Here is a 19,858-nt window from a genome sequence, read left to right as displayed (position 1 = left end):
CTCGGTTGCCATTTCTTTGTGCGATAAAACGGGTAGCACGCTGGATATGCTGCTATACGTCGTAAATGATAAGACCACACTCTGCTTTTCAAGTAACTGCTTCCTCCTGTTTGTCCCCTGGAGCTATGAGAGTGGTTTGTCGCACGCTGTCCTTTGAAATGTACATTTTTGATAAATGAAACTGTTATTTCCGTCCTACGAACCCAGCCCGGGGCATAGTTTTCCATCACCTCACTGTCCACCGTGAAAGAGGTATTGTAGTGAAAAATGGGCGGCTCACCACAACTCTCGCATAACGGAACCAGAAGGAACGCTTCCACCAAGGGAGAGGAAAGTATTATTTTTTTACGGCTACAATCTCAAAAGGAGAAAGTCCAAATTTGAAACTGCTAAACGTTCGTTTTTATGTTTGAAAGCGAATAAATGTTGCACGATTGAGTCACACGGAAATGCTGAGTCGCGGAAATGGTTCTAGTTCATTAATTCAATAACATGCTGCTTAGTATGTTGCGATATCTAATGTAAACGCAACATTGTCACACTAGGCGGGAATGATTCCTGTCCATGAATTCAATCATATGCTATCTCTGGTATATTGCGATTTCTAACACAGACGCCTCTTTGGTATTCGTGTGTTAAAAGAAAATAAATTTTGAAACTTGCAATGAAAATCTTGCTAAGTTGTTAAATCACCATGCATGAATTAATTGTGTAAACCATAACGGGTATCATAGAAATTTTGCTGAAAATGTTCTAACACATACTAACATTTCACACCGTTAGCGATTGTCGTCGTTTAGCACCGATTTTGTGCCCAACTCATCGCGTGAAACATGATATAAATGAGGCGTTACGCTGAAAACTTTTATTATGCGAAAAGTTGGTCGTTTGCCGCCGTCGGGTACACTCGGCACCAACATACGCCAACGGAAAAAGCGGTGCGACCATGTGTTGTAGGGAAAGAAAACACTTACCAAGTTTCGAGATAATTATCGACACATAATGAGAATCTTTGGCTATGGAATTTGACCCGTTTTGGATGAGTTTGCTATGAGTTTCCATCGGTATTTATCGTTTCTAAGTTATCTTCAAATATCTCTTAGTGAGCTGAGAGATCAGCCATTCGTAGGTGTTTTGTAACATGTCGCGATGTTCAACAGTGTGTTGTTAGACGTGTTTAGTGATGTTTTGACTTTAAAACAAAAATTTAAAGGCATTTTTTAAGAACAGGCAATGTCTTTTGCATAATGATTAGTTCCCCAATCTCAATGTCCACAATATCTATAATTTCTGGAAAAAACACTTTTAGGCTGCTCAGAAATGTATTGCTTCAGCAACGTAGATCAAGATGCGATGTTAATATAATTTTGACAAAAAACGTAATATTTTCTGCTATATTTGAATAGTGAATGGTATACTAAACTAAGCTTAAAGCTAGAAAAGTTACCAAAAATAAAATTCGTTTTAAATTCCCTTCTACTCAGGAATCGTAGATAATATTACACATAACGTTTGCTATTCATGAACATTCTAAATTTATTTAATTTATAAGCAATGCGTAGGCATTCCATTCCACATTTTTTGACAAACATTCTTTACTCTCTGCATTATTTTGGAACATAATACGCAACGAATCTTTTCCATTTCGTATCATGGATCATGGGCGGGGTGGCATCCATCTTCATCGCTTAACCTTCCCTTTCCGCAAGAGCAAAGTGGCGCATTTATTTTGATTATATACCAATGATGGATGAACTGTTGTCTAGCTGACATCTGAAGTCTTCGTAACACGGTGAAATACAATTAGATGAGAGATTATGCTATCATGTCTGATTGTAGGCGCCACACTCAACGCTTAAGGGCTTTTCAGGAAAGCTTATTGGAATGCTCGTCTATTTCTCAAAATCTATTTCGGTGTGTTCCGCTGTTCATTCTTTGGAATTCAATGATTTTGAAATTATTTCCATTCAGTAAATATAGTCTGCCATTAATATGGATGCAGATCAGAATTCGATGAACCCGAAAGATGGGGACAACCTTTTCGATGTGCGCGCTACATAGTAGGAACACTCTCTTGCGCATTACTATTTATGCTCATCCATTTTCATCGGCTTAATAGCACGTGTCTAGTTCGTTTATAAATATTTATTGACCCATTTGTGGGGTGCCGGACGAGTAACGATGGTTTGGTTTGCCTTGCCTGCCTTACTGTTTTCCGGTTTTGTAGCTTCGAGGTGTTGAGATGAATGCAGCAATACCTCTGGCTAAGCATAAGTTTTAGGATACCTCTCACCTATCATACATCTTCTGGTCAGGTAACCTTACAACAAAATGGAGTTAAGTGGCAAGAAGTTTTCGGTGTGTAATGTTTATCATCTACTTTATCGTGTCCTTCCGGCTGGTTTTCTTGGTACAACCGATACATTTATTGACTTAAATTGAAATTTTGTGACCAAAGGGGCGGTAACAAATTACTCACGAAGGGGTTCCTGCCCTGGGGTAAACTCGATTTACAGTCAGTGGCACTTCTTAGAAGAAACAAAATTCACTGGCATATCCTCTGCTGAAAATTTCGGGGCCCAACAGGTGGTCGGTTATGTCGGTTGGTAATTGCAGAGTACAACATTTGCAAGTTGACTAAAGTGTTTGCTCGATTCTGGTGTGTTGGGTCTGTTTGGTTTCATAGTCCTTTCATGAAAGGGCATTTCTGTGTGTATGTTTTTTTTAAATACTTTATAATTATATTTTAAATGTCCACGAAACTCAATTAATGTAAACGTATTCGTGCTGTTCCGTACTATCGACTAGCCAAGACCGTAAACCAGAGAGTCTTTTACTAGCGTATTGACTAGAGCTGAGGTTAGTGCTTGTGGGTTGTTCCCAGCTATACATAGTCCGTCTTGGGGAAAGGAAATATGATTGGAATTTATATTTCCCTGACTTACTTCTCCCAGCGTACCAGAGAATATTCTCATTCCATATCTTCTAACGGTCAACGGTTGCTAGCCACAGTCAAGACAACACTTCTGGACGTTGCATTGGTTTGAATAAATAGAAGGTGTACTAGGAGACTGTATTGGGTATAGCTGTTGGTCATTTGAGCATAATTAAAATTCTTCCCGTGGCAGCCGAGTGTCATCTAGCTATTTATCCTGATCTTTCGCTGTTGCTTGGGGCTTGGTTCAACATCAGCATGACGTCGGCAACGTTAAACAAGAATTTTCTTAATACACATTGCTGTTGTTGGTGTTGTTGTCGCTGCCGTTGGTGTTGCAGTTATGTTTTAATGAATCATACAAACATTGCCACGTCTTACGAAACACGAAAGAGTAATTTTAAACCGGGTGTACCGCAGTTATGAGTAAACCATCTATACGGGGGATGATGGTTGTGTGTGTATCAGTTACTTTGCAGCCTTTTTTTTGCTCGGAAAATTTTTAACTTTTTGCTCTTTACACCATTTCCATCGCGAATACACGGGGCAATATGAATTTACCTGAATAATGATTACAAGGTAACCCCGTTAGTTGTTGTTACTGGCGGTGTCACCTAGCATCAACTTTAATCCAGCAACACGAGGCTTTTAGTAAGTGGTGACCAATATCGAAAACCCAGTTTCAATAAAATGTGGCCTTTAAAATCTGATATGCTTGGGAATCCTGGTATATCCAACGAGAGCAAAATTAATCGTAACTCAACCTAATTTTTTTAACGTTATAAGCTATGGACAATATAGTGATTTGGCGAAACAATGCCACTCCTAATCCTTATCTTCAGGCTTTTGTCGGCAATACCTGCTAGCTTTTTTTTTTCTTCTATTTTTACTTCGTTATGTTTTTTCGTAACTTCCGTTTTATTGCTCACTCTTGATGAATGTGGTATGGATGAATATAAAACACTATTTTTATTATTCATACACACGCCACATACATATAAGGGCGCTTGCAAGGGAGGTAACCTTTCAATCAGGCGAACTCCTTTTTGATCGTTGCTTGTGATAAAATATACTACAGCAAACATAGTTTAGGTACAATAATACACACAAATGCAGATGTCGAGCGCAGAGTGTTCTTTCCTCTACGTTACTCTTACGCAAAGAATGAAAATTATTCATCTGAGTCGTGAAGTTGCTGGTCAACGTGCCGTTGCTGATGGAGTGTTGTTAAAGTCAATTTTTCCTAAAATAAAAATGCACCCATAAATCGGCCACCACGGCATTCATTGCCCTTCCACTAGATTAGCGTTTGTGTTCCAGTTTGGTTAGAAGAGGAAGAGCTGTTCCGAAAAAGGCATGCTTTTGCGCACCCGGGAAAGGTGTAATATTTTATTGATATTTTAGCCCGATTTACGACCACCCCCAGGTGTTGTGTGTTAGTTCGGCGAGTTTTCGTTTTCCTGTCTTAGAGGTTCGACTCTCTTTCTCTGTCTTTCTGTTGGTGTTTGATTTAATAAACCCCATATACTGAGGCCAATACAGAGAGAGCGTCAGTGAGCGGCATCCTGTGAAGCATGCCGAACCCTCACGCGTCCTTTTTTGGGGCGTTAATAAATCCCTTTCTCATTAATATCATTTCCTCACGCCCAGCTAGCCAACGAGGCTACATTGATTTGCTCCATTGCCCCTTAATGGGGATCTAAAATTGTTTCGTTTGAAAGAGCACACACTTCCACAGAGAGGATTCATTTCAGGATCGGTCCGGCGGTGACCATAAAAGAATGTAAAATGTACCATTGGCTTGTTTTTTTTCCATATCTAATGGAAAAGCTCTGAGGAGAACCGCTGTGTGGGTTGGTTTGTATGTGTGGCTGTTTGTCTACCAGCAATCGATCAATAATTCGAAAAATCATTCAAATTCGATTTAAGCACGCTCACTCACCTTTCCTGTCCTGTTCGTATCAAGCGCGCGTACTGAATTAATGAATATGTTGGCTTGCTACGAAACATAATCCAATTCATTGAAAGTTGTATTAGAGGATTCAGATGTATTCCAAAATCACCTTCCCTTCCTATTTTCCCCTTCACGTTCCTATACCATTCGTGCTTCGATCACGTTTGCAAAGCACCTCCACCCTCTCACCAATCAATGTTCTATTCAAATAATCGAACTCAGCCCCACAAACAACAGTTCCAGATTATAATCGCAGTTAACGAAAAAGCTCAGAGCTACAACAAACAATGCTGTTGAAAAAAATCTTCCTGACAAAAACTAGACTAAAGAAAGCATAGGCGAGCACGTTATGCAGGCGTTTTGTAAGATTAGGCAGTTTTGGTGCTTTGTGCTGCTACTTCCGATGGTGCTGCCACTTTGCATTGGAGGATCATTAAGATCGGACGGGATTAACTATTCTGCCATTTTATTATGTGCATATTTAGTCCCTAGCGCCACAACTACTATTGCCTTATTTTCCTTGCTCTCGCATGACTATGGATTGATGTTTGCTGTCGGTTGGTTCGTATTTGTACTGTGTTTAGGTAGGACATTTACAAAACACTTTTAACCCAGATTATCGATCTCTTTCTTCTTGGATTATTTAAGAAAAATTCAAACGTTAAGGCCGGGCTACATTGATCGTACTCCGTAGTGTAATTTCGATTTTCACTAGCGCATCTGGCGGCGGCTGGTGGAAGCTTTTTTTCGTCTACAAGGGAATGGTCGTGCCGGATCTCAAAATTAATTAGTATTTTCGCCGTTTTTCGATGCGAAAACGGCTGAAATACTTGCACAACATATTCATCTATCAATTACAAAGCTTTTCCAGTCCAGTTAAGGTAAAAAACATGGAAAAATAACATATTTTCTGAAGCGGCTCCAAATTGTTTGGAAAAATGCTTCGGTCAGCCGCCGCCAGGAGCGCTAGTGAAAATCAAAATTACACCAGAGAGTACGATCAATGTAGCCCGGCCTTTACAGATGTTATCAGAAGTCGTTTGTGGCATCGATTGTAGGGCCCTTAATAAATAGGGTTGTTTTACTTAAACCTCTTTTTAAGAACAATATTGATGTTCTTTTTTTGCGATAAAACATGCCTGTGCTGGCAAATTAGGAACATTCGAAGATTTTGGACTAAAAAATAATAATTATAGCGGGTAAACTAAATGTTATCATAATTTAACTAATAAAATATAAAAAAATATCAAAATAGAAAATGCTTGTGTTGGTCATTTTTCCGCGTCCAAAGAAGCCACTAAATTCAACAAATTATTCAAATGTTATGCCATTTTCTATCTATTTTACGTCTATTATTTTATTTTTTATTTCTTTTATAAATATCTATTGGAAATAAATTCATTGTGAATATTGCATACATGCGCAAATACAATACAAATACCTCATTTTTGTTTGTTAGATCTCCAAAAGAATCCTAAATACTTTTCGTCGCTCGTAGGTGGAGAATGTGCAGATTTCAGAATGTTGGAACCTAACAATATATCCAGCATCTGATGGGAATACTGTAGAAGACAAGCTCGTAGGATCAACCACCCATGTACCCACGTGGAGTAATATTCTGTTTTCTTGTCTTTTTTTCGTTCAGCTCATCAGGCTCAATGTTTTCACTATCCTACGCATTGAGCCCGGTTTGTGATGCTTCACTAATCCGATTTCTTAGTCGCTTGATCCTGAGCTTAGATTGCTTTTTTGTGCAAGCTCTGCCAAGGTTCACTTCGTGTCTTGCCTTTTGATTTGGGGGTTTTTTATGTTTTTCAAATATGTCTGTCCATTAGAGTAGATATTACAAATATTTTATCTACATGCACACCGAGCTGTTGTTGTTGTAAGCTTGACTGTTGTGTTCAGTTGATTTAAAGATGCCGACATAGTTATTTTGCAAATAATGTGAAAGTGTGATACTTTTCCAGCAAACGTACGACACTGTTGTCATTTCGTCAGTCAGTGCCTTGTATTTTGTTTATAAAATGTAAGTAAAAATAATATTATCTAACGCTAGGGGTATGAAAAACGTACCGAACAAAAAAAAAAAAAAAACTCGGGAAGCCAGAATGCATAATTTACTCTCAATGAATGCACCTCAGGAGACGATCCCGTTATATGGTTCTCACGATTTTTATGTTTCATTTACCCCCGACCGGTCGTTGTGGTTGCCATATACCCTCTCTTTCTTCTTAAGAAAAAAAAAACTCGTTCGCCTTCTATATCTGTGTGCTGTCGCGCCGTTTGCTTCAAACACACCTGGAAGAGCTTTTCCCTCCTTATTTTTTTTGTTTTTACGTGCAACTGCAATTCTGCTGCATGTAGAGCCTTGTCGTACACACGCTCCGGTCATCGACCTCGCTCTATCTCTCTCTTACCCAATCTGCTCTGTTAGATGTATGACACGAAAGATGCAACCGACGACGAATGTGTTACAAAATACGAAACGCACATTAAAAAGCTTCCCGCAACGCGTCGATCGTCGCAACATTTAACCTTCTTCTCTCTAACCGAAATGAAGGCAGGCTCCAATTTTTTCTTCTCTTCTTTCTGCTGCTTCTCCTCCGCACAGGTGTGGTTCGGTTGTGTGCGTGTGAAGCACGAACTTGTGGAGAGTTTCTTCGGAGAAAGGTTGAAAAGAGATTTCCTCAAAACAACAACCGTTATAGCTTATTTGGCGTTCCAGCGGCGGAACGAACAAGCGTGTTTCATCCCTCTCATCTCCCTCCTACCCTTTCCCCCTTTCTCACTCTATCTGCGTTGGAAAATGGGCCCGTGAAGCATGAAGTCAATTTGAGGTTGGTTGGTGCATATTTTCTCCCGGTCGACGTATCGCCCTGCAACTGGGGAATGCATCATCAAACACTTCTCCGGGGTTGTTGCTTTTTTGTGTGGTTTCTTTTTCGGATTCGCCAATTTTTCTCTTTTTTTTGTTGTTGTTGCACATTTTGCATTTGCTTTATCTTAAGTTTGTCATTCCACTTTCGGCACCGAAAAGCATGTCCTCCGCTTAAACTACACGATTGACCCTCACTGTCATTGCACTTCTCTAACGTTCGTTCGCTTCGTTTTACTGATTTTCTTCATGTGTACTTTTTGTTACCTTTGTTATTCTCATTCTCTGAGTGTCTCTGATGCGCCCCGTGTCCACGCGACCAAACCTTCCGCGAATAATACGAAACAACCATCGCGAGGAGAGGGAGGGGATGGTGGTTATGTCGGTGGAGATACCTTTACATCAATTTTGTTGCACTTCTTTCGCCAAACGTTCCGGTTCCTTCCTTGCTAGTTGTGCAACTGATTGGTATGGTCTGGTGTAAGATCGATATACAATCGATGCTCATTGAGAGCTGCAATTACATACCGTTTCTTTTCCCCAGCATCGGAAAAATGGCCGTAAATACACACACACAGACACACATGCACACATAACGGCAAATTATGCAAGGGTTTTTTTGATCAGTTTGAACATTATTTTGTTTCCATGTAATGCAGACTGTGTGTGCATTTACATTTCACAGTAAATCGGTTCCAGACCTGTGAGTCCTTTTTATTTTAATTTTCCTTAATTTCTATTTGCGACATTCCGGAATATGTGCCCACAATTCACACGCTGTACACTGAAGCAAGTAACATCGAAAATGTCGTACGATATCAGTAATAATCAATAATGACTTTGTCTGTATAACTATTATTTGTGCATTATTTCGTTCAATCGGGATGATTTGTGAGGAACGATAATGGAAATAGCAGCAGCAAACCTTTATGAGAAGAAGAATGTAATGGTTGTTATTGTCACGATTGTATTTGAATTTTTTTGTACAATTACTAATTTTAAAACAAGAAGATAGTTACAAGTAGCTAAAAAAATTGAAAATAATTAAAGAATTAACAGTATTTCCACGCAAATCCACGCTAAGCGATCTCGTAAAGACTATCAATTGATTAGTTTCGTTATTATGCGTTACCGAATGATTGATTGATGCGATAATGTAAACCGGCCCCAACCGCTGTGCTGTGTTGTGGTTTAAAATGGACCGATGGTAAATATAAATCTTGTCCACATTCCTTGTGGAACGCACAAATTTAACATCTTTCTCCAGCAGCCGGTCTCGTTATGGTGGGTGGTGAGAGTGGTGAGCGGAAAGCGTTAAAAGAAATGTCCCGTTGCGAAAAACTCATTCCCTGTTACTTCATTTCGATCATCCTCCCTCATATGTCAGCGGTCTGTCAACGGCGATTATCGGCAATCGGATTACGGCAGACCGCTTAGTCATCGTCTCTCGATAACTGTCAACGGCATGGCCTTTCCATCACAGCCAAAAGAGGATGATCAATAAAGAGGGCAGCTCGCGGCATATACAGCCTTGCTAACACTGCACAAAAGGCAGAAATCCTCGCTATGGTATGGTAAGCGGCTTCTACCGAAATGCGTAGTACACAGGACATTTCTTACTTGCTCTCTCTCTCTCTATATCTTTCTCTCTCTCTCTCTCTCTCTCTCTCTCTCTCTCTCTCTCTATCTCTCTCTCTATTTCTCTATATCTCTCTCTCTCTCTATCTCTAACAATCTCTCTCTATATATCTCTATATATATATCTCTCTATCTCTCTCTCTTTCTTTCCCTCGTGTAAAAAATTACAGAAAGAGATGGTTGTGTATCCTACCGAGCAGCTGTTTTATACTACCTTGTTATCGTGTTATCATTTCTGCAAACATTTTACTGAGAAGGTTCGCATTGATATGCATGCGTTCCTTTCAGTATTATTTCCTAGGTAATACGTTAGAGGGTACTGACATGCTTGCGAAAAACGAATTCCTCTGTGTTTGTATCGACCACTTACCCTCTCTTTCTGTTGCTCTGGAAGTGACAGCTCCCAGATGCGAACGTTAAACGATTATGACTCTTTTTTTATTACGCTATTCAACAATATACTTCATCGTCAATGTGATCCATCTATTCAGGAATCCTTATCGAAATAAAGAAAATGATGGTGAAAAATTCCATCATCCGACCCGCTCCTCCCATCAAGTGTAAGTGTACTCTGCATATTGACCGGCAAAGAAACAGCTATTTGAATGTAGAAGAATAGAACGAGCGATTTTCCAAGTCTCTCGTATATGATGCGGATACAACAGAGGAAATGACATTAGGACATGCTTCTTGGGTTACGCGTGTACCGAACTTATTGCGAAAGGATTTATATCATCGTCGTAGCCGCATATTCTGCTATTCATAGCAAACCCGGAACTGGATTTTCTTTTTGTGTTAGAATACAGAGAATGTTCTTTTCGTTTGTTGGATAACGTCTGGAAGGAACGGTGAAAGAGATTCGCAAAAAGAGGTCTGTTTTTGGTACCTTTCCCTGCCAGACGTACCGTCATCACCAGAGCTGGTCTGGCGGATGTAGAGCAAGCATGAATGTATTATGACGTTCGAACGGCAGCTTCCCTGATCCCTGACCATCAAACTCTTAAACTCCACCCTCCTGTCAATATCTCCTCTGTCTGTTGGAATCTTTTCACGCAAATTTACTTACATCCCTCTAGTCAGACCGATTACCAGACATTTCCTGGCAGGCTTATTTAAAACCCATGCATATCAAGATCAAGTATTGATTTAAGGTTTTTTTTTCATACCCTATCTTTTTTAGACTTTTTACTGCCTTAGCTATTACTTAATTCTTAACCAATGCGAATAGTAGCTTCGCATTAGGGTGCGTTATTTAGAGAGCATGTAGTTTTTCAGTTTCTAATGTTTCACCACTTCAGTTTTTTTCACAGACTCTGGGGGTCTTTGAAACTTTTTCAAATAATTGAAACTAAATAATAATTTTCTTGTTTGAAGAGTTTTAACCAGGACCTGATGTATTTTTATTAAACCTACATCCTTTCTTGAATGAATAGTTATAGTTATTACAAGCGGTACACTTTTTACAATATTTCCGGCTTTTACAAAGCCTCCTAAAATATGTGTGGAATACTTGCCATTATCCTATTTCAAGCTGCTCACATATACTAGATGTGACTTTTATCTGGATAGTAGCAGTATAGACTCCATGGAGGTCTTCATTTCCTCTGGTTGAATGGTAGTAGTATACTATCGTGCTTGACTTCCATTTTAAAATTTTATCTCTATCGACCACACCACATCCTGACTGAGCCGTTAAACGACGTGCAATCGCTTAGGCATGGAACACACAAGCCTTACCGAAAACCGCACATTAAACGTACAGATGTGTAGGATCTTTAGGGAATGTGCGTCGATAATGTGTTTGTTGTGGGAAGAACGGTTTAATGAACGCTTTATTACCGACGTAGCAAACCTACACATGGATCCGAGTTTCAGCTAACTGCCCACTTCGAATAATGAACATAAAACCGGAGATTAACGGCGAGTTATGGTTTGTTTCACAGTACCATAATTGCTAACCTGAGTAGCTCGACTAATCTGGTGCCCATTTGAGAACTTATGATTTTTCCCCTTGATGCTGATGCACCTTAAACCAATGCTGTATTTTTTGCATCAACGTTAGATTAATTAACTGCATCGAACTGCATTAACTGCATTGTTCGATGATTGTATTCTAAAACTGAAAGTGTATATATTGTATTTATGTAGACATATTTTCGGGCAAGTATGTTATTCGTAGAATCGGACAATGATTTTAATATAAAGGGAAATACATTGTATCATGGTACCCGAATAAGGTAGATGATGGTTAAACGAATTCCTCAGGTTTCCATTCCGAGTGATGTCAGAAAGGATTCCGAGACTGTCTTCATTATCTGGAATGTATCGGATTGCAGTACCTCAGCAGCATCGGTTTTCAGTGAAAGGTGCGAAACGAGCCAAGTGAATCGTTTACGGGTATTGAGTTATCTCAAGAAATCAATCCATGAATCAAAGAGATGACCAACTACTTACTGAGCAAAAAACGGTGATAATTATACATTATTTAATGATTTCCTTATGCAGGATCAGAACGTTAAAGAGGGAGTGCACAAATTAATGTGCATTACTATAGCGAAACAGTGGAGAATTGTGCAGCGTTTTGTCTTTTTGCATCAAGTGAACCATTAACCACCAATGACATCATCATCTACACCTGGAGTCCTTTCACTTAGGTATTCGTTTAACTGTACTCAACACTCCTGCAGGTTCGTCTGAATGTGTACAGTAATCGATATGACAGGGTGAAAAAAGAGAATTGCTACTGCGTTATGAAGACATTTAGCAGAGAAAGTGAATCATTCGTCACCAGTACGAATTTTGAACATTAAAACAAGGATGTCCATACCTTTTTGGAGTCTTTATTATTTGATTGAAATCATTTCTCGGTATCGCATTTTAGCAATTGGATAGACATTTATTTTATTTTATGGCACAACGAGGAGTATGCAAAATAGTTATGATGGAATACATCAAACCGTTTGGGATTCGGCATCTCCATTTTACGCAGTGAAGACATAAAAATGTTGTACCAATCGTTTTTGAGCAATGAATTGTCTTGTAAGGTGTTTGTTCTGCATGTGCTCTTCTGTCCCATTCGATATGGTGATACAGCAGTACGTTTTGTTGCTATCAACTCAATGTCATAACACTGGCGATTGAGTGATAATGCTGACACACCCGTATAAAATCATGCGTCTCGTTACAATCCCGCTGGAACTAAAAAGAACTGTCTGAAGGGAAAGAAATTGCCCGAATGCGTCATGTCCACATAGCACACGCAAAAAGGGAGTGCAGAAAAGCATATTGTCACCAAATCTGGGAATACTCCCGTGGTGGATGCTGGTGTGTGTGTGCTTAACCACAAGGGCAAAATCAGCCCACAAAGTAAGCTACTGCTACTACTACTAGTACTACTAGTCTTCCGTGAAAGACGTAAAGCGTGTGCCGTTGATTTGATTGTTGGTGCTAAACACAGCAGCAACCGCAGGAAAAGGGGGCAGGCTACCCAAACATTGATTCGATTTCCAGCCAACTGCAGCTACACTTCGATCGATGTGTTTATGTGTGTGTGTGAGTGTATGTCTGTCCTTTTGGCATCCTGGAAACCCAGCGTTATGCTGTGCCACCACCCTCCATTGCGGCCACTCTCTGTGCCTTCTTGGCTCGTTAGCTCTTATTTGATATTTGATTGCAATGGCAAATCTGATCCGGAAGTGCATGGAGCTGGAAGTAAACACCAGCCACATTCCACACCACGGGACCGTATCGAGGCTTCTTCTGTTCCTCTCAGCACCTCTACCGGAAAAATCCATTTTCTCTTGCACACTAACAGGCTGCTTCTATGGGCGTGTGTCAATTTTACTTGGAAGGTTTGCGTGTGCACAATCTTATCGCAACCATGAGCGCAACATTTTAGTCGTCTCCTTTGAATCCAGAGATTGCTTCTCGGGAACGTTATGACGCTTTCTGACGATGGGTAAAGTTGATGGAATTAAAGCTTGCATTTAGTATGTAATTTTTATATTTATGTTGGCAGAGTTCGTTGTACTATACTGTCAGTGTCAATTTAGTCAATATTTATTTAATGTCATTTAGTGCAATCAAACAAGAAAAACAACACGCATCAGTGAAGTTTGCTATCGGATGGTTTATTTAATTAATTCATTCAAATTTATCACTATTCGCTTCTAAGCACATACGACAAAAAATCTGTGTACTAATTATGTATATTGTTTATGCCATGTACATTGACCAAATTAATGTTTCATATCTCCCCAATTCTTTCTACCGAAATGCGCGACCGCGCGTGTATTTGGGGCGAGCGAAATCAAGTAAACAATGTTGATGAGTTCGCTGTGTTCGAGTGCTTTATCGCTCAACAACAACAACAAGAATCACACAAAAAGTGGCCTCAGCTCGCTCATAAAGCCATAATTAAGTGAAATTAATTGATCGTTTCCATAACAAATACGACCGACAAACATTGCCGCTCGCAGTTCCACATTTGTGCCAGCAGACAGAAACGCGCGCCTGTAAAACCACGGTGTCCGGCACAGTCGCAGCAGAAGTGGCACCTGGGAGGAAAAGCGGAGTAGCAAATAGCGCGTTCCTGTATAATTATGTGCACTTGTGGGTGGTGTGTACATTCGAATCTCATCTGTCCACCTTTACCTTTCCGCTCTCAGGTTTTCCCCCTCCAGTTGAAACAGGAGAACTTGCTGTGCATCTCAATTTCTTTATGCTGCTTGCTACTCAACAAACAGGTACACTGCTGGGGACGAAATGCGGGGCACTATTTGGTAATGTACGCATATCCTCCAAAAGCGGCAGGAAAGGTGTGTGTATTTCCACCACAGTGATTACATTTCTGCGGGAAAACTGCCGCGCGCCAACTGTCCATTACTAAATCACTTGTTGGTCATGGATCATTTCACACGGTAGACACTCGCATACGCACACACACACATACACATTGATGTTGGTTTTCGGTTTTACAGACTGGACCTGACACTGGGTGAGCGTGTGCCTGGTAGTAAGCATGGAATGAAAAGGGTCAGTTTAAAACTGTAGACGATTGTAATTGCATAAACACGCGCAGTACGCAAACGAGTACCGGTTGGGTTAATTAATTTATCCACCGCAACGGGTACACTCCCGCGAGCTCGGATGCACCGGACCGGCGGGTGAAAGTGCACGAAAATCCGTAATCAAAATCGATCAACCCCGGAAATTATCTTTTACATCCTTGTTTACGAAACTCGTGCTCCCGACTACGCATTCCGCGCACGATACTATGATGAGCATCAATAGATCAAGCTGTGTGCATTAGCGCTTAATTGCAAAACCCTTTCCGATCTGTCACGGTTGCCGTGGTTTAATTTGTTTGACCTGTCCACCTGGGCTGGGGCTGGTCGGCTTGGGAGAGCAAAATTATGTGAAGCTTATTTCCCTTGCCCGTGGTGGAGGATCGAGCATCGGTGTAATTTGCTGGCGGTGTATGTCGATTGGCGAATATCCTAGGTCTGTTTACTGTGGCAACCTCTGTCGCTGAAGGATGATGGAGCGATTCCAAAAACGGAACACAAATTCGCTTTATTTGACCTCTGCATCATAGCATCCCGTGTTTCTTCAATAAACTCACTTTCTAAAGGGATCAAAAACAAAACCATCCCATCTCGAGTACAGCTATAGATAGTATAGGAATGGATAGAATGGAGGCTTCCACAGTATTGTTTATTTGGTAAGTTCTTTCCCAATGCTGACTGGCAGTTTTTCATCAGTGGCAAAAGATTCATCCGGTCACAGTGTCCTTTACACACAAGACCAATAGCTGGAAGCGACTGCTTCATAAGTTGACAGCTGGCAAACAAACTACTACGGGACAGAATAACACAATGCTCTATTGGGAGACGACAGGCATTGGGCCATTGTTTTCGACCGGTACCGAATCCGTCAACCTCTCTACAGTGGGGCACAATTCGCAGGACTTTCGCTCACAATTTGTTTTCCATTTTCTCATTTTGGCAGTAAGCTTTTTCATGGTTCGCTGTTAAATGTTCATTACAATATGTGCGCTTCCCTGCCTACCCCATACGTTCGGTGCTTCTGGCATATCATTGTGTGTTTGGGGCAAAAAGCGTAATTTTGTGGTGGAAATTAGCGTCCAAGCCGGTATTAAGGCGGAGGTCAGCAGTAGATAACAAAACACACACTCATACACATAAACACATACACAAATCCAATGCATAATACTGGCCACTGCCACAAAGCAGGGTTTTTTTTTCTTAACAAACAGATCATTGTGTGTTGGTTGTGGCGAGCTGTTATTTGCAGAAAAAGCGGCGCCGGGTGGGTGTAGCGCCTGGTGATGTTCATAAATTTTTCCAACCCACTCAAACAAATGGAAAACTTGCTGCCTTGATGAGGTCAGAGTGCGGGTTTTGTTTTCTGTTGCACAGTGTCCGTAATTCTATCGGAACTACTAAACGGTCGCTTTTTCCATGGCTATGGTGGGAATGTGTTGGTGTGTGGCTGGACTTATGGAACTTGCTTCCGGTGGGAGGGATTCAGTAGATTTTCCATTCCGTTATCTTCCACAACTAATATTGTCGTTCCCCTTTTTCGTTTCTGACAAATATTGCTAATGGAAACTCAAATTTCTTTTTGGCGTTTCGTTTGGCGTGTTCGCTTTACGATAGTGTTTGTTCGTTCGTTTATGGAGCCTGCTTTTGGGAAGGTTTTGTATTTGTTTTTCTTTTTCGAAGGAAGGTCTGAAAACTTGAGAATGATATTGTATAGTGCACATCTACTCCGAACGGGTTAAGTGCGAAAATGCTAAAAAAAAGAGCAGAAAACAACCATAGTTCGGTTGGGTTAGGATAGTGTGCTATTTTTTTTCTTTTTTTTCTGACAAATGTTGAACCAAGTCCGGAAAACAAAAGTTACAGAAAGGGATTAAACAAGCAGTTTCAAATGCTGGCAACAAAGTCGTCTGATCATCCTACTATGAGAATCCATAATGGCATAGCGCTCAGAAAAAGATGATAAATTAACCGTTTGTTCTATCACAATCCTGTGCTTTGCTTCTTCCGTCTTGGGAGTGAGGGATGGTTGTAAAAAGTTTGAGCATAGTTTTATGGAGGTTATCATCATATATTTATTTATTTACCATTGTTTCTTTTCTTCCCCTTTCTCAATGCAGCAACTTTTCCGCTCGAATCCGGGCCTTACCGCAGCCAACTCGGCCGTCCCAGGTGCGCCGAACGGTCAGCCACTGCCCCAGTCGGCCCTCTCGCTGTCGGCCGCCCAGCAGCAGCAGTTCCTGCAGCACAATGCAGCGTACGCCGCACAGCAGGCGCCACCGTACGTCATCAACCCGGGCCAGGATCCGAACCAGTACATGGGGGCGCTCATTGCGGCCGGCGTACCGCAGTACTATGCGCCCGCCCCGTGGGGTGTGTATCCGGCCAATCTGGCCATTCCCCAGCAGCAGTCGCAGCCTCGCCGACCGCTTACCCCATCGCAACAGGGAGCCGAAAATCAGCCCTATCAGGTAAGCTTTGGTGCGGAGCTGTCGAATGCTAACGCAGGGATAGGCCCCCTTCCGGTGGGGAAAACAACCCCAATTAGGTTAAATTAAGTTTGATTGTGAAAATACCCTCTTCTCATGCTGATCCTTAAGTTTTGCGGAAATATTTGTCCCGCTCTCTGCGCGCACCCTTTCGCCTTGTGTGTAACGTTGTTTACTAATAGCTTAACAATTAAAGCCCGTGTTTATTGAAGGAGTATTGTGTGTGTACGTTAATTAAACCTTCAATTTATCTCCATCAAGCTTTATATTATTAAACATGCATAAATATTTAAAAACATTACCCCCCCACACACACACACACACCACCGTAAAGGGAGAACTTGAACCTTCCATCCAATCCAGCAAAGTGAAGTTTGCGCATGAAACTAACGAAAGCTTTAATCGTGTACAACGTTAGCAGTGACCTTCTACTACAAAGAATGATTTTTTTAAAATGCTGTGACGAGAGATGAAAAATCATTACATGTTATTCACTCACGTTCAACTTCCAACAGCATCTCCCACTAACGTTCGCTCCAAAAACCTAAACGTGAAACACCAAAAAGATTAATGATCTCGATCTCTCACTACGGAAAATGTTCCTTTTCCACGACACAAAACACCAAACCGCCACCAACACACAGCCGAGTGAACGAAGACCTCGATGGAGTGGGACCGGATAGTTAATAAAGCGAAATGGGAACGCTGAACTTTTGTCCGGTTACTGTGTGCTACACGCTTTGCCACAAGCTCTAAAGAACGCATTCCAGGGTGAAAGAATTTTCCGGCAAAGTTTGGTTTTGGTTTGCGAAAACGCGTGCACAACATCGTTATACTGTTTCTTCTTTACTATCCTTCTTTACTGTTTCTTTTTTTTCTCTTTCTTTTTTTTCGTGCAAAATATTTGACGGTTTGCATCGCGTTGTTGTTTCCACCAACCAGCCGAATGGGTAAATAATTAGAACTTAGTAATTGGATTAAGTTCGTCCACCGTACGGCCCAAAATCGGTGGCCAAAGCGGTGGTTTTTGATGTGGTTTTGGGCAAGCTTTTCTTCTCTGCTTGCTGTCATCGGCACATGCAGCAAAGAGGCTGAAACCTAGAAAACCGTTCATTTGGTTTTATTCATCTCCAACTTCCGTTACCTGCTGTTGGCAGCGTGTAGAGATGAATGAACGATCATCATTAGATATTCTAGGAAATCGTTGTTGTTAATTTATTCTACAATTGAGGATTTTGGAGCTGAAAATGAGTATCGTGCTTTCCCACTGGATACAATTTTAAGTTGCTAAAATAAAACTTGTTCTTTAAATAATATAAAGTTTATTTAATATAAAGTTCTACTTAAGATGGAGAAAATGATACACCATCAGTTTTAGTGCGTTTCCGACGTTTTCCACCTATCAAGCACTGGCAACGTTGTTTGTTTAATTTAGTACTAAATACCTTCATCAGCCGCTGGTTCCCTTCCGGAGTAAAATTTCTCAACTGACACTACCACCATTACCACCACCACCTTTGTCCGGGAAAGAGGGCTCAACACGTTTCGTTGATGCATAGCGTGTGTGTCGGTTGGAAAGCTTTTGCTTCGTTACTTCCTTTCCCGATGGTAAATTCTTCACCCACCCATTCAAGTACGGATGCTTGGCTGCTTCTCACAACACAACCGCAAACCAACCTTCTCCGTTAAGGAGGGTGTGGGCTTTCGTCGCGCAATCGGGTACGCTGCGAAGAAGTTGGCCGACGTATTTATTAATGAATAGTTTACGCCAACCCTAACGTGATTATGCTGCCTGCTGCTGCACCTGGCTGCTCGGCAAACTGTGTTTGTTTCTGCTGCTTTTGCTGCTGTTGTAAAGTAGGGAAACAAAGGAAGGGAAGTGAAGTTGTAAAAGGGGGAAATCTCTACCCAACCCGAAAGTCAATCTATTCGTCCAGCCAACCGTGCTCTAAAGCGAGCGAAATGGGTATCCCCCATATCCTTTCCTAGTGCCTGTAGCTAATTGGTATTAATGATTCATTAACACAATACCACCACAACGCAATTGGGAGTTTCTGTAGCTGCACAACAAACAACGCCGGTGCCTGGCGCACTGTTTGAAGCCCTCCCTCCGGGCAGTGGAAGACTGTGTGTGGAAACACGTTCCAGACGCAAATGTGTCTGCACGCGAGCATTAATAAAGTAACACGCCGTCATTTCCTTCACATTATACTCTCTCTCTCTTTTTCTCTCTTTCTCTCTGTTTCCCTTTTTCCCTCCTATTTTAAACAGTTGCAACTGTCTGCAAACGAAAAATTACCCTGCTCTGGTGCGCGTGATTCAAGGGTAGTGAGTTAAGAGTGAAGTGGAAAATAAGTACACGTACCACATACTCTTTTCCGATCGTCATCGTCACGGTCGTTCACCACGGAGCTTTCCCGATTATTACGGTCCCGTAGGTGGTGGAGGCCGGGAAAACTGTCTAACAACAGAGATGAATTGATTTTCCCTAAAAAATGGAAGTACTTGTTCCAAGTCTTGCTCTACTTATAGGGCAGAGTAAAGATGAAATTAAATCATGGATTAATACTTTTCGACAGGAGCTTCGGATCTTGACCCCAACCGAAGAACAACCAGTCTTGTTTGCTACACAGGTAGAAATCACTGCAAAAAACTTGTTGTCGGTGGTAATCTCTATATCCAATGTTAATGGCGTCATACCCAGCTGGTATGTGAAAGAAAGCAACTTCTTGGGCCAAATAAATATGTACACAGGTATGAAGTCAGAGCCACTTTCCCGCCGGGTGGTGGTCGCGTCATCACGGTCACGTACCCTCAGTCCATGTTGTAATCGCCAGGTTGCGAATGTGAGGAGTTCATCGAGAAATACATATGAGAGGAAGAAAAAGGGAAAGGGAGAGG

At 41.2% G+C, this 19,858-nt stretch overlaps 1 protein-coding gene across 2 annotated transcripts in view; it reads left to right on the top strand.

Annotated features, from left to right (window-relative positions):
- Positions 1–19,858, top strand: part of LOC120953846 (maternal protein pumilio) — a 147,179-nt gene that overhangs the window by 108,981 nt on the left and 18,340 nt on the right. For both annotated transcript variants that reach the window (XM_049607773.1, XM_049607772.1), the window contains exon 9: positions 16,589–16,939. In XM_049607773.1, the coding sequence (XP_049463730.1) occupies positions 16,589–16,939 (351 nt within the window). The remainder of the gene's footprint in view (positions 1–16,588; positions 16,940–19,858) is intronic.

The sequence above is a fragment of the Anopheles coluzzii genome, chromosome 2 (assembly GCF_943734685.1).
Source record: "Anopheles coluzzii chromosome 2, AcolN3, whole genome shotgun sequence".
NCBI lineage: Eukaryota > Metazoa > Arthropoda > Insecta > Diptera > Culicidae > Anopheles > Anopheles coluzzii.
The sequence above is the reverse complement of the archived record's forward strand: the minus strand, read 5'-3'. Positions and strand labels throughout refer to the sequence as shown.